The following is a 25517-nucleotide window of genomic DNA, read 5'->3' on the forward strand; positions in this document are numbered from 1 at the left end:
GAGGAGTCCTACAATAGGACGAAACGGCCGTCCAGTGCCTCCGGCTTTTCCATGATGGTCTAGCTTCAATTGACTCATGATCTCAACTGTTGAAATTACAATAATATATGTTCGATTTCAGTTTGTATTCAACTTATACCTATTTCTTTCCGCATAAGTATATACAATCTCGACCAGATCAATTATAAAGTATTACTGAAAGCATTAACTTACTTTATCATAATTTATAAATGTCATCACTGTCATATTAGATCGTTGATATTCTTTTAATGGTGTTAATTGAAAATCGAATTGATCTTTACAAAAATCTAAATTATTAATCGATTTTAAACGTGCATAACCACCGGCACCATTAAAATCATAGAAAAACATTCTAGTTAATGATAAAGATGGATCAATTAATTGTGATGGACGTGCTAAATTAGTTAATTTATCTAATTCACCTTGTCTATCCCATATATAACCATTTCGAACAAATTGACGATTTTTACCACTATAATAAACAAAAATGATATTGAGATGTAAGTTTCAAAATAAATTATTAATTTAGTTAGGTTAATGTGAATAAATATATATTCCTCTATGGACTCATGGTTTATATTATACAGTTCACATAAAATCCATTACAATTCACCATTGGATGCCGACTCAGTGGTCCAATAAGTTAAGCGTTCGCGCGCGAGACCGAAGGCTCTGGATTCGAATCCCACGAACGGGATCGTGGATGCGCACTGCTGAGGAGTTTTACAATAGGAAGAAATGGCCGTTCAGTGCTTCCAGGTTTTCAATGATGGTCTAACATCAATCAGTTCATGATCTCAATCAAAAACAATTTAAATAGCCCAGTCTCGACGTGCCTGACTGTGAAGCTGTGTATCATGGATTTGAATCCTTTAAGGAGTATCACAGTCTACATCATTTTAGATTAATATATGCGCCATACCTTTGAAGTTGCTTTCTCAATTCTCATTGGTTCAATAGTACACTTAAAATGATTTAAATTCAATAAATTAACAAACAAATCAATGGCTATAAAAAACTCACGGTCTTTTTTGTCCGCGGTAGAAAACATCGTTTGATGTACATAAATAAAGAAAAGAAAAGAAGAAATTATATAGAAGCGGAAAGAGTTCACAATTGTGAATGAATAAAATTTACTCTTGTTCAACTATCTATTGTCATGGAATAACTGTCAAAATTATTTGAACTATTTGCTTAAAAACAAGGTGGAATCTTTAATCACGTAAATGTTAATACAACATTCTTGATTTTGTATGGTGTTTGTCCATCAATTCAGAACGTCAGTACTATATACAAGGATTCAGAGATTATCTGAAAGAAGGTAGTGAGCTATTGATAAACGTTTTGAAATTCATGGTTTAGTTTATTACGGAAGTGTTAAATCTTATGTACGACAAGAAACTGCCTAAGCCTCTTGTCATAAGGAAGAACTAGAAGTGACTGTCTCAAAATTACATAATAATAGTAATTTTTTATCTTATGTAACTTCATTTTTCTTATCTTCTATAAAACGGAATACACAAGGATAATCCTATAAACTCTTTAAGCTAGGAAATTACTATCTGTCAGCTGACTATTACCATTAGAAACTAATGGAAAGTCGTGATTGAAATTCCATCTGTCAATTGATCCGAATGTAAACTGAGTCAACTGAAAGATTCTATCGCCTGGAATAACTCAAACTATCGAACCTTCTGCCTTTTCCAAAGACAGTTCTACCGTACTTGAATCAAAACATTTTTTTTGAATAAAAGACTGTCATTTCATCTACTATAATTATTCTAACTATTGTTGCTTAAATTAATTTATCTAGAAATGTGAGTGGCTTGGAACAGAGTACTGAATTCATATTTTACCTCACATAAAACTAGTGTTAGATGAATGCTAAAGCTTAAACTAACTGATTATCACTAAAAAAGTTAGAGCTCTATTTATTCAGAGAGGGGTTTTATGAATATTATAGTAATTTAATAGTTGAATTCATGAATCAATTGAAGTTAGAGCACAATGGAAAATCCAGAAGTACTGTACGGCCGTTTCGTCCTACTGTGGGACTCCTCAGCAGTGCGCATCCACGATCCCGCACCCCGCGAGATCCGGATCGAGGACCTATCAGTCTTGCGCGCGAGCGCTTAACGAACAGAGTATTGAGCTGACATTCAATGGTGTTAATGTCTAACTTCAATCAATCCACGATGTTGTCCCACCGTATACCATTGTCTTCAGTGAGTTCCTATCTCATAACAGACCTGGTTGAACTCCACTGGTAACGGCTTCTCACAAGGACTCCACGAAATACCTCTTGGAGACCATCACCAGTGAGCATATGATGATTATCATCAAAGAGAGGTTTTCTGGGTATTATAATAATTTCATTGTTGAATTCAGTCTATGAAATGATGATAGCCACCGACTTGTTCAGAGTATTAGTGATACATCCAAAAAATCTAAACTGTGATTGTTTAGTGAGGGAAGACAGACGAAATAGGCGATTATGATTGATTTACACGTAATATCATCCTGATGATAGTCAGACAGACAGAAGAACAAATAACTAGATATAAATTTATAGTATCCGTCTCGAACTTTTAAGAGCAATATATTTTCAAAAGTACATTTAGATTTGTTCTGAACTAACTAATAATGTCTGCTAACCACATCGTCTACATTCATGCTTTTATAAAACATGTTACAATCTGATTACTGAAAATCTCATGAATTGTCATCATAGTATCTAGTATATTTTCCTCCTTCTCTGTCCTGTGGAAAAGCGAAAGGTGATTACTATAGAATTCATACACTAAATTTACCCAACAATAGAATGAGATATCATAGGAGTAGGATCAATCTTCGACATTAGCCAGTGAGTATAAATGGCAGGTGAAAAGTAAGTAATATTTGTTGAGATCTCACGAGAATTCCTGTATGAGATCTCCAGAAGATAGAAAAAAGGCTGAGACCATTTCGTAAAATAAACATATTTAATGAATTCTTCTGGAAAATTAATTGGTTGTGTCAAACTTTAACTGGATGATTACTTACTCTGCTACTTAATTGAGAATGTTTCCACGAGTTTCTAGAGTTAAACGGCTATCAATAAACCTATAGATAAGTTTGTTTTTTGTAGATAAATGAACACTTAAGTAAAGCTTCTATTCTTACTTTACTCTTTTCATTTACTATTCAGGGTTCAAATCTAACAGTATTTAAGGATCCTGTGATGCAGATACGAAGTTAGTATCAAGTGTTCGAGTAGCAGGCATATCTTTATTATGAAATTTTATTCAGTCAGTCCCTTATTTCAAAGCATAGTAGGATCTGTCAAAAATGTACATTGGTTCAAGTTATCACATCATATTAATTACCAAGACAAATAACAGGATTTTAGCTGGAGTAACAGTATGAGTGGTAGTAGAAAAGACTCTAAATACATAATGTGAACAGAGAAGAGAGAATGAATTTGTAGTTTAATACATATAAAACAGTTCCAAAACTTAAGATCTAGAGGAGGACAAAGAGTCAGTGCATCTGCGCTAACTACATTAGACTCTGAGTCATATCACCCAGCATCTCTAACAATTGGCTAAGGTATTTCCATAAATCTCAACCGAGTAGTCTATACCTACATCGCACTATAATGTGATAATCTAAAATTCTTACAATATTATTTTCATTAAGCATATCATTCATAACTTACAACTGACACTGATATTCTCTTGGCTTAGAACATTCAGGATTAGCATCAGCAAAATTAGCAATACTAATAGGTGTCCCACTTAATCTTAAGTTGAACATACAAAATTTAATTGATTCCATTGACATAAGTCGTGACCAGAATTCCTCAGCACCATTATCACCCCATGCTTCCGGGTTACTTAAACGACTACTAGGTTGCATAACTCCTCCAATACGTAATTCCATTTGTCTATCCATAATAAGATTTGCTTCTTGATCAAGTGTTCCATTTGTTGTAGAAGTTTGTTTCATCTCGGGAAATACATCACCATGATCTTGAAATGATCGTTCCATAAGTATCATTCTTGTCTCACCACCAACTGATGTAACACGTGTATGATACCAAGTATTTTTTGCAATTGGACCTAATTCTAGGATTCCATTTGGAGTATTCCATGAAAAGCGTAGTCTATTATCAGGTGCTTCAACAGTGAATGCAAACATTTGTGTATGTCCTTCAAAAGCTCTACGTCCAACCATTAATACACTACTTATACTCGATAAAGTTGGTAAATTATTCAAATTAAACCAAAATTCAACATCAAACACTCGAGATTTTGTTAGACTATAAGGAACCAATGTGTATACACAATCTTGACCTAATTGTAAAGGTACTGGATCATGAGATAATGATCCATAATTCACATCAAGCATTGAACGTGCTTCATCAGCTAATCGTCGTAAATTTAACAATTTTGAATCTAATTGTCTAGCAACATGTTCAACTTCATCAATTGATTTAATTAAATAGGATTGAGTAATATTTGCTCGATCAACTATAATTTTATAAGAAAATAATAATCAGATTTAATAAAATAGAAAAAGTGATTTCATGAATAATAATTAATTTTTACAATAAAATAAATCTATTCCAGTATGAACTTGGCTTTTTCTTGTCCTAAAATATGAATAGTCTCCAGATGCCCCAGTATGCCCGAGGGTGAAGATAGTCTGCTCTCTCTCTCTCTCCAAATGCTCTCACTTGGCCACTTATATACAGCCACTACCAAGGAAGCCCCAGTCACTGCCTACTAGCAGCTAAAATGTTATTTATGAAATTAAGGAGATGAAAAGCGAATGTTCGACGCTTTAACAAGGTTAGTGGGTACGGAGGATCCACCTGAGGGAGTTAAAAAACCACAATTCCAAGCGAATGGAGCACATAGACTCGAGGATCCTGAGGGGAAAAAGGGTATGAACATATTGTTGGTCACCGGCTGCCATAGTAGTGCATCTCCTTTCGTTGATCCACAGCGTTGTGAATTAGACCTTCAGGTCAAAGGCTCGGGCTGTGGCCCACTAAGAAGACCACTTGATTCGGTCTAGGTGCCCAGGCAGTATTACAGCCCTCATACAAATCAATGGTAACTGCTACTGGCCTCATTGTCGTCGCGTGGCTGATATGTATTTGGTGCCTCCTTGGACCATTGTTTATATGTTCAAAAAAATCATAAAGTTTGGATATTGTGTAAGTAAATAGGTAAATGCATGATTGTGCTTAAAATATAATTTCTTATTTGGTCTGCTGTATGTTCAGATATTTCCAGTATTTTATTGTATGAGCTTTGAATCAGGATTGAATTGGGTACAATAGGGAACTACACAGTCACTTGACATCGTCATGTGGTTATAAACAAACTCGAAGACCAATAAGCGTTAAGACCTTACTTGTCATTCATTGGTCAGTATGTATATTCGTGAAATTAGTTACTCCTCCGAGTGCCGACATAGTATATAACCTTAATTATGAATTCTCAAACTATAACAAATTCGAGGCGGACCTCTTCTGAAGATAAAACAGTTTCGCCTCAAAGTGGGACTCCTCAACAGTATCATAAAATGGTAATATTCATTGGTGTAGAAGTTGTTTATATAAATAGCTAGTATGTTTATTCCTTAAAACCATGAAGTGCTTGAACAAAGTCCTAAGTACATAAACTGATAGAATGAGTAATATATGATACTTGTTGGAAGCCATTAAAGACTCACTGAAAAGGATGCTCTGGAAGTTAAGGAAAATTGTTGAAATTACCTCAACTAATCAACAATCTTTGAAAATTTTCAAGAGAAACCTAGAAAATAACCGATTGAGCTTTCGTTATCCCGATTGGATAGTTACCGAATTTTCTGCCATTTTCAACATGTTTTCTAGAAGTTTCCCTAATCTCGAGGTTGTGTATAATCTTATAAGTATTTTGATGGAGTTTTCTTCTCTGAGCTGGATAGTTTGGTCGCGGAGCTTTCATCGTTCTTCTGAACGACATCATCAGTGTAAACTTCAGATAGAAGTGAAGTGTTTGAATTTCTCCATGTGCGTTCCACAGCTTGTTCTGTACACCTCGATGCTGATTGGTTCTTACTGACCTTAAATTTGTCACAGTTACTTCCTTGTTTTGGTTGTGTCAACCATTGGTTTGATTTTTGTTCCTATATTTGTGCATAATTTTCCTGATTGGTTGATAAATTGGATCGATTTCAATGTGCTTGTTGATTGCTGATTGACCTCAGTACCAGGCTTTTAGAAATTCTCTGGTGTTTTTGGAATTTCCTCTGTCCAAGATTTCTACATTGTTCCAATCGAATGAGTGTCCGCACTTGTCCAAGTGTATTGATGTAAGTGAGGAAGTATCATGGCGTTTGACTACCAATTGATGTTCATGTAGGCGAAGGTGAAGGGGGCGTCCGCTTTGTCCTATGTAGTGTTTTCCGCAGTTGGCACAATTTATTTTGCAGATGATGTTTGAATTGTCTTCCTTTGTTATTTCATTCTTTGGTTTGCATAGGAATTACACCTTGTGCATAATCTAATCTCCTAAGTAGGGCTTTGTCTATACTATATGCCTTCAATTTTGTGTTCAGAGACTAAGGATAGGAGATTTCTGAGGATTAAAAAGAGGTTGGTAAGTAGGGGTCCATGCGTTCACAAATATAGAAAGAGACGTTTTTTTCAAATGTAAATTTTTATTTTAATCACATTAGAAAAACAGTATTAATAATTTGTTAAAACTAACCTAGAGTTTTAGCTGTTCCTTGTATTTGAGAAAATCGATTCTCCATTTCTTGTAAACGATCATGTAATCCATTATAACGTCCTAACTGTACTTGTAATTTATCCGAGGCATTTTGAACCAGGGGTTTTGTATCTTTCAAAAATTGTTGTATTGAATCAACTAGAATGAAAGAAAAATGTTGAAAAATAAACAAAATAATGATGACTGGTCCTGTAAATGTTTGTCCGTATCGCTTATCGTAAGCCTGAATAAGATTAAATATTGTATTGGCTAGAAATCGACAGTAATAATCAGATTGAAGAATTGTTAATTTAAAACATACCAGGTGGATGGAGGTAACTGGAAGGAAATCAGAGATCAAGCTTTTATACAAGATGACTTTCGTCAACAATGTATGCTAAAAATTCTGATTAAACGAATGGTTCTCGGGGACATCAGCCCGTGTCACCCTATATGAGATGTTACTATTGACCTACTTTAGTATTCTTTGACCTGCTGTTAGACTCTGATGTGTACATTGATTGATCACTGAGTGGTGCACAACATCATGTTTATTTAATGTTTTAGTGCTGATTAAATTCTATCAGTCCAGTTGCAGTGTGGCCATTAACCTTAGTGACTCAAAATCTTATGAGGTATGTTAAAATGTTTTGTGGTTAGAGATAGTTGATAGGAAACTCTATATTTCATGCTCGTTGACTTTCCACCAGCAAGGAGATATGTCAATTCCATATATGTAATAAAGTGGATATTGAAAAAATACATAAGCATGACAGAGCCCATTACTCAGTGAGTGCTTGAAGTCGACAAACTGTCAAGAAGTTAACTCTATCTAATCAAGATCTCATGCAAGGATTGTAGCTCGATCGAAATTCGCTGATCTAAATATATAGTTCTAGATGTGAGAGTGAATGTTCTTGGTTCAGTGCTCAGTGAATTAATCTAAATTATTTCCTAAGAAGCTCACAAACAGAAATATTGGCATTACTACATAGTTTTTCTTTGTTTTGTACCTACAGAACTATTTCCACACATCAATCTTTCTGTATCTGTTTTTTAAGCCTACGCAATACTACTGAATAGTAGTTAGCAGTGCAAGTAGTATTGTACAATTTTAAAACCTCTAATATAATTATCTAGGTTTCCGTAATGTTGCTATAAATTTCAACTGTCAATTGTTTCAAATAAAAATAATATATTTGTAATATCTCAATGAGTATAAAAATAAGATTTTCTGATGTTTCTTGACTTAGTGTAAGTCACTTCTTCAGAGTAAATAAATAACCAAATTAATTGATAACCAAATTGATTTTAAAAATATCAAAATATTGCAAAAAGGCTTTTCCAATTATAAAGAAAAGAGAATAGCTGAAGCGTTCCATATAATGCTTAATCCTACTTCTCACCATACATCCTACTTGAACCATCTATCCGAACCATTCAGTCTGATCGTATTTACAATTTCACACTATCTTATTACAAATTTAAACTTTATGCTTTATTACCATAAAGGTCACACAAGTTTTTTCATTCTTAAACAATGCACACATAAATACACACACAAATTTACATACATATCACCTATGAATCTCCTCGACCGAAATGACATGACATTAACTTGTCCAGACCTGTTTTTGATTGATCAAATACTACTCTTGCATTGTTGCGTTGTACTATGTAAACTTGGATTAATTTTAATTTGGTTATTTATTTACTCTGAAGAAGTGACTTACACTAAGTCACGAAACGTCGGAAAATCTAATTTTTCTACTCATTAGGATATTACATATATATATATATATATAATTTGTGTATTTATAACAATCAACCCAATGCTCAATTTATTCGAAATTATCAAATCAAACCTTGGTAATGATACCTAAAAACACTAAAAAAGTTTGAAAATAAAAATCATTTGATTTCTTATCTACTGCGACTAGATTCTAAGTTCCTAGTTACTAGCATAGATGATAGATGATTTTTAAAATCGATTTTTATCCATAGTGACATGTAAAACAAAAATCCATCAAATAATATAATGACCCAATATAGATTGTTTATTTTCAAGAAAACTAGGGTTCTAGTTTCAGAAGAACCGTATTTCTAGCTTCTTTACTTAATTTGGCTAGCCTCAAATACAATATTCCAATAATCAGAATGGGTTTTGTGGAGATCTTAGAAATTTCACAGATTGAAATCATGAGTCAGTTGAAGCTAGACCACCATTGAAAACCTGGAAGCACTGAACGGCCGTTTCGTCCTGGTATGGGACTCCTCAGCGGTGCGCATCCACGATCCCGCACCACGCGGGGCTCGAACCCAGGCGTGGTGCGGGATCGTGGATGCGCACCGCTGAGGAGTCCCATACCAGGACGAAACGGCCGTTCAGTGCTTCCAGGTTTTCAATGGTGGTCTAGCTTCAACTGACTCATGATTTCAATCTGTGAAATTCTAATAATCATTTCAAATATAAGATAATCTAATTCGAATAATATACATAACTTTCAATATATTTTTAAAACTTTTATCTTTTCGACTCAACTATAAGTATTAAGTAGGTGATATTCATCATGTATTTATAACATACATTGGTGTGGTGTGTGCTACTTATATTGACATAAGTAGTATATCATGTTAGTCGTGAACAGAAGATTTGGCAGTAGAGAAACAAGGGGATCGAACAGTATAGAATGGAATAGGATGCAATTTGTATGAAAATACAAGAACAATGAAGTCTAGGTCATTTTGAGAAAATGGGTGGCCATTTTGCAAATTGAGCATTTACTATTTGATTGTTAGATTTTATTAACAAGTCCTGTAATTTTGTGTTAAATACATTCGATTGTTCCCACTGGTGTTCTTGTTCACTACAACTGGTACCAATAAAACTCCGCCAGTACAGAATTTGGACTAATGAAAAGTTTTAAGTTAGGACAAAATAATTACCCAGTGTCTCCCTATTTTTCAGTGATACCCTAATGATGTTCGATATGGAAAGTAAATATGATTAACCTCTTGTTGATTTCTACTCCGAAATCATTGAGAGTGACTGCTTGTAATTATGTGGAATACAGTATTGTCTACCGTATACTATGGTCCTATATTCTTGGTCGTGAATCGTGTACCTGGTATGACGTGACTTAGTTTGTGCATAGCGTATCGATTGTGTATCTGGTCTAGTACTGTGGTGTGTGCTACTTATGTTGACAGATATAAGTAGTATGTACACCAGTCGGAAGTGGTATACCTGACAGCAAAAGATGAATAAAATTGAGTTAAAGAAAACAGGAAAGAAAACATAAAACAATTGTAATAACAACAGAAATGGAAAAAGCTGTGCAAATAATGCATTTATTGTATGGTTTGCATATATTCCGAACCCACTCTGTAATTACGCAATCAATCATAAATTGGTTTATGCTGTCAAGTCTTCGTTCACTACAGCATACTTCCGCTCACCGGTTTTATCGTCCTATTATAGCAATATCTTGTACAAGAGAAAAAAAATTATCTTAATTCCTTCTTTGAAATACCTAAGTAGTGCCGATCCAGGATTAATTGAACCTGCAAAATAAAATATTTGTCGTAAAATGTAAAATGATCTCAGGTGGTGTTGGAGAATTTGAAGCATGAATTACAAGAGTAGAAGATATGTGTACGCTGCAAGCTATTGACCACAGGTCTTACTCGTGTGTTGTCTAATAACCTAATGACCAATTTTGAGGTTAGGCACAAGATAGTAGGCAAATTCTAGAAATAGATTGATGAAATTGTGAACGTTAGTCTATTAAATTGGTCAGAACATGTATTACTTACTCCTACCTAGACTAATGATATCTACTGATGTGGGTGTAAGTTGGAAGAAGTTAAGCTCAGTCAAACTAAGATATTACACTAATCCACAAAACCAATGACTATTGATTTAAGCTTTATGAGTAGATGATAACTATCTGATTAATATCTACCTAAATATTGCAACCAATAGTTTTAGATGTCGAGAGATATAGTTCACAATTAATCACAATGGGGGAAAATTAATTCTTTCTTTACTATTCATCCTGATAACTTTGTATATCGTTATGCTGTTAATGCATAAGAATATGTGCCAAAATAATACTTGTACCAGATTGTACTTTCATTAAAACTTATTTTATTTATTTATTTAAACATTGGTATAAGGGGGCGCCAAATAGATATACACCACACAAATCATTCAATTTGTGTGAGGGTTGGGATACTGCCCGGGTGCCCAAACTGAGGTGGACACATCCCGAGCCTTTGATCCAAAGATCTAATACTCAAGGCAATAGAGCAACGTCAGGAGATACAGTCCCATGGTAGCCAGTGACGATTTGTTCCTTCAGGATGCTAGAGCCTGTAGTATCAGTCATTATTTTAAGCCCATATACCTTATTCTAGTTTTTGGGCAAACCAATCTATTCATTCTACTTGAGTCATATGTTGACCTTGACAATTATTCGCTTATTAGTCTTGACTGTTTTTATATGGGCGTATATATGTGTGCCCTTCTTATTCCATTAATCACATGTCTGTGGCTTTATTTTGTCTGAATATAAATATTGAGTAACGCTTGACTAAAATGGAGTTGGCTTCCCAGCCACCTTCCCTGCGTGTCATTTTGCTCTGCTCTGTTTCATTCGCTCCATGTACAAAATATATGTATTCTCAAGTCAATTCTCGTTATTCGACTTATTTAATTCCGTTATTGGCTAACGCGATTAAGTCAACGATTATATACGAGAGTAGGCGACAGCAAACATTTATACGATCCTGGAGTCAGATCCACGGGCCACTAAAAGCCCATACACACCACTGATTTGGAATCAGCGTTTTTCAACTTCCCTATGTGTACTCTCTATTTCCACCAATCCCGTTAAAGCGTTGGATATTCACTTTTTGTCCTCTCAATTTCATAAGCTACACCCCTACCACAACAAGGCAGTCAGTATGACTTTCCTGGCAGTGATTGTATGCCCATGGTCATACGAAGGCATTTCGATAGGGAGAACTTACTTTCCCCATTTAAGAGCTGGTGATCTCGACGGAACACATTTTTTAATATCTAATTTCTAAATATCTAATAAGAAAATTGAATAGTTATCTAATAAATACTTACCTTTATTAACTATATTTTTAGTTAATTTTAAATTATTTAAAGCAATTTGATTTAAAGTACTTAAATCATTATCAGTAGTTTCTAATTGTTTATCAATTAAATTTAATGTTTCATTATGTGAATTATAAATTATTGATTGATTATTTAATCTATTTGTAATAGAATCACGTTTATTAATAATGAATTGTAAACGATTTTGCCATGTAATTTGTTGACCATCTATTGTTGTAGTACTATTCAAAAATGCATTCTCTGCTTCATTTGTTGCATTCTCAGCTAATTTTATATTATCTATCATTAATTGATAGGCATTATAAGCTAAATAAGTACGATTTAATTGTTCTGTTGGGATTAATTTATCATGAATAAGTTGTGATTCTTGTTCTATTGGTTCAATGATATTTGTATATAATTCGGATGGGATAGAAATTTGTTTGGAATCCGGTAATTGTATTTGATTTAATTGATAAAGAAGATTATTTAATGTATCAATTCGATTCAATTGTTCTTGATTAGGATGTAATTGTTCTAATTGGGATAATTGTTCATTTAAATTATGTGATTGTTTATTAAAGGATTGTAATGTTGTTAAACTTGTTGTCGTTTTAACAGTATCGACTAATGTATTCGCCTTTTTCTAAATAATATAATAATGATAATAATCAAATTAGGTAATAAGATATGACCGTAGTAAAGTTTAGTAATATACTTTAATGTTTGATCCTATAGTATGATATTTACTTGTGATAGATTTAGGAAAGTTGGACAGAACGTGTATGGTAAGTTAACGATAAGTTTAGATCAACTATATGTATATATATATGTATGAGTTATGAACATATGGAACTCAGATTAACTGTCAACCAACATCATAGTTAGAATCTTCAATATGAAGGTTGAGACAGTTCTACTGTACGGAGCTGAAATTTGGAGAACTATCACAATCATCATCAAAGCAGTACAAGTATTTATACAAAATTATCTACATAAGATACTCAATATTTGTTGTTAGGATACCATCAGCAACAGTCTACTGTGGGAGAGAACAAACCAACTTCCAGCTAAGGAGGAAATTGGGAAAAGATGTTGAAGATGGGTAGAATATACATTGCGGAACTCATCAAAGTGCATCAAGATGCAAGTGCTAACTTGGAATCCGCAGGAAAAACGAAAAAAATGAAGGCCAAAGAACCCACTGCACCGAGAATTGAAAGTAGACATGAAAAGGATGAATAATAACTGGAAATGATTACCTAGGACAGGGTTGGATGGAGAGTGTTGGTGAACGGGACACAGGTGTGAATAAGTACGTGTTATGAACGTTATTATTCTATCGCACACGCAACAGCAAATGCAGCAGAAGACTACCAGTGTAGCAGCAGCATCAGCAACAGTAGGTCTCAACATACACAAAGGGAAAAGCAAGATTCTCCGATACAACACAACATGCACCAATAGAATCACACTTGACGGAGAAGATTTTGAATATGAGCGGCATCATTGATGAACACGGTCGATCTGATGCAGATGTGAAGAGGCGGATTGGCAAAGCAAGAAAAGCATATATACGACTGAATTATATCTGGAACTCTAAACAAATGACAACTAACACCAAGGTCAGAATTTTCAATACAAATGTCAAGGTATTTCTACTGTATGGGACGGAAACTTGGAGAACTACGAAAGCCATCATCCAGAAGATACAACTGTTTATTAACAGTTGTCTACGCAAAATACTTCAGATTCATTGGCCGGACACTATTAGCAACAACGTACTGTGGGAGAGAACAAACCAGATTCCAGTTGAGGAAGAAATCAGAAAGAAATGTTGGAAGTAGACAGGACGCACGTTGAGGAAAGCATCCAACTGCATCACAAGGCAAGCCCTCACATGGAATCCTCAAAGCCAAAGGAGAAGTAGAGGACCAAAGGACATATTACTCCGAGGAATGGAGACAGACATGAGAAGAATGAACAAAAATTGGATAAAACTAGAGGGGAAGGCTCAAGCCAGAGTTCGTTGGAGAATGTTGGTTGGTGGCCTGTGGTCCTCCATTGGGAGTTACAGGCGTAAGTAATTATGACTATAGAACTAAGACAGCAAAGCCTTAAGATAACTAACTGAATACAATATGTCAGTAGTTGTCTATCATAAATAACTCAATCTCCATCAACATATTAGTTTTATAATCAGCATTCTTTGCATCTGTCTCTAATTATCAACGATAAACTCTATACTCTGATTAAATTTCAATGTCTAATTAACTACTTGTGTTTCTAAGGAAAGACGTATGGTGGCTAGTAGTAGAATTCAAGACGCCCGTTTCTTCCTATCTAGAACTCGTCAGCTGGATGTACCTGCATCTCAGAGATGATATCCACTACCGGACTCGAACCGATTACTGTTCACTTGAAACTCCATTGCATTATCCACTTACCTACTGAGTTCAGATAGCCACTTCCTAATGTAATATGCACAATATTCGCATATGTCAATTGGAGACTGATCGATTCCAGTCATAAGCGTCAATGGGAAGATTCAAATAAACTATACCAAGGAATTTTGAACTTCATCCCATTACACAAGCAAGTGACTACCACAACTAATTACCTAAATGGATAATGCGATGGTATTTCAAGTGAACAGTACTGAGTTCTAGTCCTGAAGTGAACATCGACTTTTACATACAGATACATTTAGTTAACATCTTCCCAATTCATAATATGAATATTATATTATTATTATTATTAACTTACTAATGCTATATCTAATTCATTTATGGCTAATTTAGTACCATTACTAATACGATATATTTCATTGGTTTCATAATCTATTAAAACATTTTGTGGCTAACAGTGGAATCCACTTTGCCACATGTTTCGTCTAATTTGAGACTCGTCAGCTTGTGTAATCCGCACACCATACACATATGCCAATAAAAAACTGATCAATTCCAGTCATAAACGTCAATGGAAAGATTCAAATAAACTATACCAAGGAATTTTGAACTTCATCCCATTACACAAGCAAGTGACTATCACAACTAATTACCTAAATGGATAATGCGATGGTATTTCAAGTGAACAGTACTGAGTTCTAGTCCTGAAGTGAACATCGACTTTTACATACAGATACATTTAGTTAACATCTTCCCAATTCATAATATGAATATTATATTATTATTATTAATAACTTACTAATGCTATATCTAATTCATTTATGGCTAATTTAGTACCATTACTAATACGATATATTTGATTGGTTTCATAATCTATTAAAACATTTTGTGGCTAACAGTGGAATCCACTTTGCCACATGTTTCGTCCAATTTCAGACTCGTCAGCTTGTGTAATCCGCACACCATACACATATGCCAATGAAAAGCTGATCAATTCCAGTCATAAACGTCAATGGGAAGATTCAAATAAACTATACCAAGGAATTTTGAACTTCATCCCATTACACAAACAAATGGCTATCACAACTCATTACCTAAATGGATAACGCGATGGCATTTGAAGTGAACAGTACTGGGTTCAAGTCCCAGAGTGAACAGCGACTCTTAAATACAGGTACATTCAATTAACAGACAACCAACGCCAAGGTCAGAATTTTCAATACAAATGTCAAGACAGTTCTTTTGTATGGGACGGAAAGCTGGAGAACTACGAAAGTCATCATCCACAAGATACAAGTGTTTATTAACAGTTGTCTAAATAAAATATTTCGGATCCGTTGACCAGACACTATTAGCCGCAACCTTTTGTGGGAGAGAACAAACCAGACACCAATGAAGGACGAAATCAGAAAGAAGTGTTGAAGGTGGATAGAACATACAATTACGAAAGCACCCAACTGCATCACAAGACAAGACATCACATGGAATCCTCAAGGCCAAAGGAAAAGAGGAAGACTAAAGAACACATTACGTCAAGAAATGGAGACAGACATGAGAAAAATGAAAAAAAAATTGGATAGAACTAGAAAGGAATGCCCAGGACAGAGTGGGTTGGAGAATGCTGGTCGGTGGCCTATACTCCATTAGGAGTAACAGGCGTAAGTAATTAAGTAAGTAAATAGAATGAAATATACATTGATTCATTATTATTAATCACTTACTAATGCTATATCTAATTCATTTATTGCTAATTTAGTACCATTACTAATACGATATATTTGATTCGTTTGATAATCTATTAAAAATTTTTGTGGCTAGTAGTGGAATCCACTTTGCCACATGTTTCGTCCAATTTCAGACTCGTCAGCTTGTGTAATCCGCACACCATACACATATGCCAATAAAAGACTGATTAATTCCAGTCATAAGCGTCAATGGGAAGATTCAAATAAACTATACCAAGGGATTTTGAACTTCATCCCATTACACAAACAAATGGCTATCACAACTCATTACCTAAATGGATAACGCGATGGCATTTGAAGTGAACAGTACCGGGTTCAAGTCCCAGAGTGAACAGCGACTCTTAAATACAGGTACATCCAATTAACAGACAACCAACGCCAAGGTCAGAATTTTCAATACAAATGTCAAGACAGTTCTTTTGTATGGGACGGAAAGCTGGAGAACTACGAAAGTCATCATCCACAAGATACAAGTGTTTATTAACAGTTTTCTAAATAAAATATTTCGGATCCGTTGGCCAGACACTATCAGCCGCAACCTTTTGTGGGAGAGAACAAACCAGACACCAATGAAGGACGAAATCAGAAAGAAGTGTTGAAGGTGGATAGAACATACAATTACGAAAGCACCCAACTGCATCACAAGACAAGCCATCACATGGAATCCTCAAGGCCAAAGGAAAAGAGGAAGACTAAAGAACACATTACGTCGAGAAATGGAGACAGACATGAGAAAAATGAAAAAAAATTGGATAGAACTAGAAAGGAATGCCCAGGACAGAGTGGGTTGGAGAATACTGGTCGGTGGCCTATACTCCATTAGGAGTAACAGGCGTAAGTAATTAAGTAAGTAAATAGAATGAAATATACATTGATTCATTATTATTAATCACTTACTAATGCTATATCTAATTCATTTATTGCTAATTTAGTACCATTACTAATACGATATATTTGATTCGTTTGATAATCTATTAAAAATTTTTGTGGCTAGTAGTGGAATCCACTTTGCCACATGTTTCGTCCAATTTCAGACTCGTCAGCTTGTGTAATCCGCACACCATACACATATGCCAATAAAAAACTGATCAATTCCAGTCATAAACGTCAATGGGAAGATTCAAATAAACTATACCAAGGGATTTTGAACTTCATCCCATTACACAAACAAATGGCCATCACAACTCATTACCTAAATGGATAACGCGATGGCATTTGAAGTGAACAGTACTGGGTTCAAGTCCCAGAGTGAACATCGACACTTAGATACAGATACATTCAGTTAACATCTTCCCAATTCATAATATGAATATTATATTATTATTATTATTATTATTATTATTATTATTATTATTATTATTATTATTAATCACTTACTAATGCTATATCTAATTCATTTATTGCTAATTTGGTACCATTACTAATACGATATATTTGATTGGTTTGATAATCAATTAAAAATTTTTGTAATTCCTGATATCGATTTAATTGATTTAAATCAATTTGTATATGATTTTGATTAATTATTGATTGTATTAATTCATTAATTCGTTGAATAATTCTTTGAATTTCTATTTCTATTTCATTTAACCATATTATAGTTTCATTTAATTGTATATTACTTAAATTAGTATAAATTTGTTTGGAATGTTCTTGCCAATTTTTTAATTCATGCAAATTCATTGATTGTCCATATTCTTGTTTCATTAATCGATTAATCCAATTATTTAATTGATTTTCTATTAAATTAGATTGATTATACAATGTATTGATTTGTTCTAAAATATCACAATTCGATTGATCAAATACTTGATAATTATTAAATATTCTTATATAACTTTGATTGATTTCAATCAATTGTCGAAATAATTGTTTTGTACGTGATAGAATTTCATTTTCTAATTGAATACGTGATGGTATAAAACGTTTCTTATTCATATCTATTTGTTGTTTTAATTTAGCTAAACCTTGATAAGCTAAAGTGGTAATATTTAATCCATCAATTTGTAATTTGACATAATCAGATTTAATAAGTAATTCACCGGTACATGGACCACGACAATCTAGGATTACAAAAAAAAAACGAGAAGATGAAGTTACATAGAAATTGAATTCTAAGTGAAAATATGAGTTACCATAGTAACTGCAAGAAATGAATTTGATAGACGTTTATTGATATAAATAAAATATATGAAAATAAATCTTCTTCAATGAGATCATGAATTGATTAATCTTAGATCACTATTGAAAACCTGGAAGCACTGGATGGCCGTTTCGTCTTATCGTGGAACTCCTCAGCAGTGCGGATCCACGATCTTTCACTCCGGATTCCAGCCGAGGGCCTTCAGTCTCGCGTATGAACGCTTAACCTCTAAATCACTTAGTCCCACAATAGGACAAAACAGTTTTCCAGTGCTTCCAGGTTTCCGATAGTGGTCTGACATCATGATCTCAATCAAAAACTTAGTAATCTCCACAACCCTATACTGATAATAATTTTTCTAATGAATTGACAAAAGTTGGGAAGCTATTAAAAGTCAAGGTAGATGATTTACGGTCGTTTTTGTCTCAGTTTAATATTTTTAAGCCTTTTACGGTTTATTCATAACCATAATACTTGTAGTGGATGATAGTATATCAAGCCCCAATAGGCTATTTTAGGCTTTGGTACAGACCAATCTATTCGTTCTTCTCAAGCTACATTTCAACCTTGTCACTTAGTCGCTTATTAACCCCGACTATTATTTTATGTGATCGTGTGTGTGTGTGTGTGTGTGCTAATTACTTACTCTATTCATCATGTGTTTGTAACTTATTTTGGTTTGATTATAAATATCGATTCATGGTTGACTAAATCGAGTTGGTTCCTATGCCTTCTCCGATCCGTTTCGCTTCGTTTACCTGATTGTCTGTTCGAATCAACGATTGTATGAAATATACGTATTCAAACTCCATTTTCATATTTAACTTATTTAATTCTGTTATACCCTAACGCGACTTAAGTCGATGAAAATATACCAGAGTTGGCAACATGTAAATTTCAGTAGCCATCATAAGACGATCAAAGTGAAGTCAGATATCGGGCCACCTAAAAGCTATCTTTTAATCTTATATTGGCTCAAAAAGTTACCTAATGATCATATACTTACTAATGACTAGTTTCGAAAGATAGATTTTTAATGTTAAATAACTAATCAGCTCATCATGAAGTCCCAATTTCCTAGGTCTTATTTCCATCGGGAAGGGGGCATTAAAGAAGTTTTCAATCTTAACAAATCACATGTCCAGTTTTACATTTTATAATTTATATCACGGAGTGCCCTTAGTCCGATAAACACGAAAAACCAGAAAGCACTGAAAGACTGTTTCGTATGGGAATCCCCAGTAGTGTACATCAACTACTCCACCAGAAATCAGGACCTCAATGTCTCAAAAGCGAGCTTTTGACCTTTAGACCACTAAGTCTTCACCGAGTGATTCACGTTTCTAACTTTAATCAACCTGCCATATCTCACAGACAATCTACAACGCCAATGGTAGGTAACTGCTGTGCACTCAACAAATTTGAATTCTACTGGTCACGTCTTCTCAGTCCAGCACTCCTTCAACTAGTATCAATCTATGACGAAGAGTATCTTCAAATTGGACCAATTTCCATAAATCACTCAATAAAACGTATCAAATAACTGAATTAACGCTGTCGGGAGCTGCAGACTTTGTTTTAATCAACTTGGTTTACGAAATGTACGAGACGGGAATCATGGTACAATATTTCTGTAGTACGAGTCATCGTAAACTTAGACAGTTAAAACGTTCAGGTTTGCTCAATAGTTTTGACAATATTGACTTATTTTGATAATGTAATAAGAAGACGAAGATTATCAGAACTACGTTGACTTAATAATTGGTTTTGAAAACTTGGCAGCGCACATCGTCCAGTTGGGAGGTAAAGCATAGATGCAACGTAACGTAGATGGTCAGTTGTATTCCTATGTCTTCTGTACATGGGATCAGATGAACACAGCTTGTCGGTGTACAGTCATCACAGGAATTGACGGCACCCGTATATTTAAGAAGGAAATTCCAGTCTACCAGTTGGTGTTATTGGATGCATCTATGAAGCTGATTTCAATAGCCTTTGGATTTCTGGCTTGAGAGCCATCTGATCTTATTGGAAGGTTTCCAGTGTTTTTCCATGTTATTATTTTGTCTGGTATACCAGTCCGAAACTCAGTAAAGATTCTAATGATAATGACAACGCCTTCTGTGAGGATGTCACCTATTTCTACCACCTTGCAAAGAAGAGAGTTCCAGTGAATGGACTAGATGCACTCGATACAAATTTAATTACCGAACCGTTTTATTATACAAATAAATCCTTCTGACTCAAGCAAAAACACTTAAGCTAAGGCCTTGATTAGGTATTTAGTTGATTTCCTCCAAAATTACAGGTCGTTTATAATTTCTCACTTGCGGTTTGACTTTTAGTTGGTATATGAGGACAGGCGTGTCATACGTCTGGTATTAAACCAGCCCGTTAACATATCGGCCTAAAATTATGTTCTCTTTTAGAGAGATTAAAGCACATAGGTCAAAGTGAGAGGACATTATCATATCGCAAGACATTTAGTACAACATCAGTTAGGGTTAAATAGTACTATTAAAAGCTTATCGTCTGTTCTACATACCACGACATGTTCCATGATCAACAACATGATCTTCTTCGCATTGGTCACATCTACGCCCTTTAATACCAGGCCAACAATCACATTGTCCAGTGTCTTGATTACATGTCTCCGATCTTGATCCTCCACTATCGCAATCACATGCTTGACAAGCAATCATGCTTGTTGGATCACCATAATAGCCAGGAGCGCATTGTTCACATCGTAAACCAGCATAGCCTACTTTACAAATACATTTATGTGGTAAAAGTGAAGGATCAGTTGATGGTGTACATGTGATTGCATAACTATAGAAAGTGAAAAAAAGATGGGAAAATAAAGGAGATAAAAATTACTTTGATACGAAAGATACAAAAGAAACATTACTATAAAAAGAAAAACCTTAAAGGCTTCATCATATATTGACTAATGAATTCCACATTATGACTGATTTACTTAAAATGAAAATAAAAATACAAGTTTATCAGTGTACAGATTTTGTACTTCGTTTAGTTGTTATCCAGAGATTCTATTAACAATTAGATTGAAATTCCTCAACAGCACGAGATCGTCAATGCTTATTGCTGAGGAGTTCCGTACTAGGACGAAACGACCTTTCGGCATTTTCAGGTTTTCATTGGTAGTCTAACTTAGATCGATTCATGAATTCAACTATTAAAAGAACAGGAAGACAAAAAAATGAATAATAGTTTAATGTAAGATTACTGAAATTCGACCAACAAGTTCCTCTTTACAAATAATTCATAGTGATGCTTTTTAAAACTTTAGCTGTTAAATCTAAACTATTGACACTGTATCATAATTCAGAAACTTTATCAACCATCAAGTGTAGCTATTTTTCAGCATTCTCAAACAACCATGAATACGATTGAACCACTTAAGTAAACGGTTTTGTAGAAAAGGATTTTCATTCAAATACTAATCTATCGTTTTCGTATTCTTACTACGCGTTGTCGAATTCGGGATTCTTAACACCGAGCCTAAGTCAGTTAATCATTTCACAAACATAACAGTGACAAACATTCCAATAGGTAGAAAGATGAACCTAATAATATATGTCAGAAAAGCTTAATCAGATACTATAATGTATGTTTTTATCAACAAAATACTTACTCGGTTTGTTCGGTAGGACATTGACATTTAACACATGGTTGTCCAATTTTTGGATCGCCCATATAACCTGTAGCACATTTCCCACAGTCTGGGCCTTCTGTGTTACCGGTACAATCCAAGCATATTCCAGTGACTGGATCACAATTTGAGGACATACCATGACAACGGCATTTCTGTGCTCCACCTTCCCAAATGATGTGTCCTGTTGGAAGAGTAGGATCAATTATGGCAGTTGGTGGTAGAATTTCACGTCCAGGTTTCGGTTTAATTGGTGGGAAATAAAATCCAGACGAAGCAATCTATCAGAATGAAAACAAGGTAATGAAGAAAGACATCATAAAATACAATATTATTATATAATGATGAAAAATTCATCTCATGAAAACTATATTATTTGAAAGCTAATTGATTTGTCGACAAGAGGAATTGGATACAAGTAAGCTATATTCAATTCCCGGAATTGTGGAAATTCATTTAAACTACGTAGTGCAAATGATTGGTTATTAAGCAGTAACTAATATCATTTTTATACAATTATTTTATGCTGATCGAATGATATTGATCAAGTTATAACGTGGCCAATATTCAAATTGGCTTTAAATACCATGTTTTAATGTTAGATACATGGAGGTAGTCGACAGGGAACGCTGACTCCAAGTTACATGGAATTCAATTAACACTGGAAAAATAAATGAACATCACACTAATCACTACTCAGTAATAAATCAGTCCTACAGCATGTCAGTTAAGGCACAACGTTTTATACTGTGGGGCTGGGTGATAAGAATCCTAGTTCCATATTGCGTAACAGTTCCCTCAAGATTGTAGGTGTAGGTTTAGCACGAAACCTGACTCAAACTTAGGCTCGGGAGTGAACATCAACTATAGGTTACAAATAGGACGAAATACGTGTCGTGGATTCCATTACTGGATAAGTTCTAGCATATAGTGAAGTGTTTCGAGAATTTCACCTACTATCCAATTTAATATTCATCAGTTTGAAGAATATGCTTGAATACGATTGTTTTATGTTTCGATTACAAATATTTGCTCATAGAAACCAAAATCTATATGTTAAAATAAACGTATTAAAACCATTTAAGTTATATTGCCCTCAATCTTGAGAGTTTCTTTGTTATGTCATACAGTTCTACGGTGATTTCCAGAGAACTGTGTGACATAACAAAGAAATTCTCTGGAAATCACCGCCCTCAATCCTAAATTATTTTTACCTTTAAACATGTAAACTTTTCAGCTCAAAAGAATAAATAACAATTGGATATTAAAACAAAAATCGACTCATAATTACATTGCTTTTCAAATCAAATAAGAGAAAAGATAACAATCCTAAAACATCTGCTCACTAATGGCTTGCTTCGTGAGGGAATTCTCGGAGTTCTAGTGAGAAGCCGTGATCAGTGGAGCTAATCCATGTCGGGTAGAGACAGGTATCTACCTCAGTACAATGGAAGTTGGTCGCGCAATTTCGTGGATTGGTTGATGTTAGACACTATCACCATTGGATGCCGGCCCAGTGGTCCAGTTGGTTAAGCGTTCGCACGCGAGACCGAAGGCCCTGGGTTGGAATCCCGCGAGCGGGATCGTGGATGCGCACTGCTGAGGAGTCCCACAATAGGACGAAACGGCCGTCCAGTGCTTCCAGGTTTCCAAAGGTGGTGGTCTAACATCAATCGGTTCATGATCTCAATAAAGAAACTAGACTTGGTTGAATCTGTTAGTGATATTTTAAAGGGTATAAATAATAACGCTAATAACTAAGATATACATACCTCACAATGATCACCGGATGCAGTCGGTGGACATTCACATTTTTCGATTGTTTTAATTTCGATTCCAGATAGTGTTGTTATTTCTGTACGTGGTTGATAAATTTTATATTTTACACTAAAAGAAACAAAAATATGTTAAATTAAAAAACAAATCGTAAATTATAAGACAATACATTAAATTTTGTTATTTTTTTTCTTTACAGAATATATTTTCAGTAAGTTATTTGATTATAAACAATATGGAAGTCAGTCAGTCAGTCAGTTAGTAACAACGTGGAACTTTGTACGTACGTACGTACATCAGTTCGAGTTTCCATACCACATTAGCACAGAGATGCAGTTGACGATTCAAATCCCATAGCGGTAGAAGTAGTAAAAGTATAAGCAGTAATCGGGATGATTAGGGTTTGAAGATGTTATTCAAGGAGTATAATCCAATGAAATAAATTTGGAAAGAGAAAAAAGAAAGGGACATGAAGAATTCAGAAGATTAGAATTTGAGAGAACACAAAGTGTGGACCTGCACCTGGGCCATTGCAAACGATTTTGAGCCATGTCATTTAAGGTCTCTAACCATCGGTTGCTATCATCTCGTGGATCCCAACCAGGTAGTCTACACCTACCAACATGACTCAGTTCACTTGTCAGTGACTTCATGGACTTGTGCCATGTTTTGGCTTGGCCGCCCCTAGCTTTCTTCCAACCTACTCCTACACCATAAAATATCGCACGTCGAGGCAGTCGGTGGTTGGGCATACGTAACACATGTCCCAGCTATCTCAACTGATGAAGTTGCACTACTTCACCAATTGATTTATCATCCTTACCTAGTACCCGTTTCCTGACAACTGCATTACTTACCCGGTGGTCCCAGGTTATATGAGCAGTGCTTCGAAGACACCTGTGATCGGATACTAGTAACCTATGAATATCCCCTACTCTTACCGGCCATGTTTCACTGCCATAAAGTAGGACAGAGCGAACTACTGCGCAATAAACCTGTCCTTTGGTTGGCAGACGGATATCTTACCTACGCCATAAATGGCGCAAGTTGGCAACATGGAATGCACCACGTGTATGTGTTTGTTCAAGTTATTATACCATACCACGGTTATCACTTCTAAGCCAGATCATCCAACATATGCAATCTTTAGTTAGGACAATCGTGCTGCTCCTAATCAGATAGTTTTCATCTATTATCATGGCTCAGACTAATAGTCAGTGACTTCATGAACTGATAAAATGTTTTGCTTTGATCGCTCCAAATGTTCTTAATTCAGCCCATTGCGCAAGTTAATGGCCATCTGGACTCAATAGCTAAGTGGTAGATTTTAAAATGAACATTTCGTTTAACTTGGATTTTGTCAGTTTAATGTATTTGAATGTTTACGTTATAGATAATATTTATCATAACAGATGGACAACTGGTAACTATTTATTCTTTTCTACGACTACTACTACTGATACTGTAAATACTTCTACTACAACGAGATTTATATTGATATCATTTTGCTGTAGTAATGTAATGTGACGACTGGAACCGACACATATATCTTTCAGGTTCCATTTTATGTATGGCTATTCGTGCAGGTTCAATAAGCTCATGATCTACACACTAGCATTTAAAGCAATGAAGAGTAAGCACAGGCATGTTGGTAGATGTAGACTACGTAATTGAGGTCTGGTCGCTAACTTAGATCGGTGGTTGAAGACGTTGCATGATATGACCCAGGACAGATGACAGTGACTCAGATCCATCCAACTTTTTTCGTCCTTTAAATGTTGAATTACAGTACTTCTTCGTGTATACCTTTTCATCTTGTCATACCAGTTCGACGATGATTATTTCATCTTGTTTCCTATTTATCATTTGAATTCCAT

The 25517-nt window shown here is 34.8% G+C and overlaps 2 protein-coding genes across 3 annotated transcripts in view; both read right to left on the reverse strand.

Moving 5' to 3' along the window:
* Nucleotides 1-493, reverse strand: part of LAMA1_2 (Laminin subunit alpha-1) — a 78846-nt gene extending 78353 nt beyond the window's left edge. For both annotated transcript variants that reach the window (XM_051217295.1, XM_051217296.1), the window contains exon 1: nt 214-493. In XM_051217295.1, coding sequence (XP_051064678.1) covers nt 214-246 — 33 coding nt within the window. In that variant the 5' untranslated portion in view covers nt 247-493. The remainder of the gene's footprint in view (nt 1-213) is intronic.
* A 461-nt stretch (nt 494-954) lies between these two features.
* Nucleotides 955-25517, reverse strand: part of LAMA1_4 (Laminin subunit alpha-1) — an 86764-nt gene continuing 62201 nt past the window's right edge. Inside the window, exons 28-35 of the mRNA XM_051217297.1 lie at nt 23637-23751; nt 21847-22145; nt 20737-21020; nt 17426-18111; nt 11905-12541; nt 6768-6926; nt 3719-4532; nt 955-1047 (exon numbers count right to left, since the gene is read on the reverse strand). Of these exons, the coding sequence (XP_051064680.1) occupies nt 1041-1047; nt 3719-4532; nt 6768-6926; nt 11905-12541; nt 17426-18111; nt 20737-21020; nt 21847-22145; nt 23637-23751 (3001 nt within the window). The 3' untranslated portion in view covers nt 955-1040. The remainder of the gene's footprint in view (nt 1048-3718; nt 4533-6767; nt 6927-11904; nt 12542-17425; nt 18112-20736; nt 21021-21846; nt 22146-23636; nt 23752-25517) is intronic.

The sequence above is a fragment of the Schistosoma haematobium genome, chromosome 5 (assembly GCF_000699445.3).
Source record: "Schistosoma haematobium chromosome 5, whole genome shotgun sequence".
In the NCBI taxonomy this organism is placed as follows: Eukaryota; Metazoa; Platyhelminthes; class Trematoda; order Strigeidida; family Schistosomatidae; genus Schistosoma; species Schistosoma haematobium.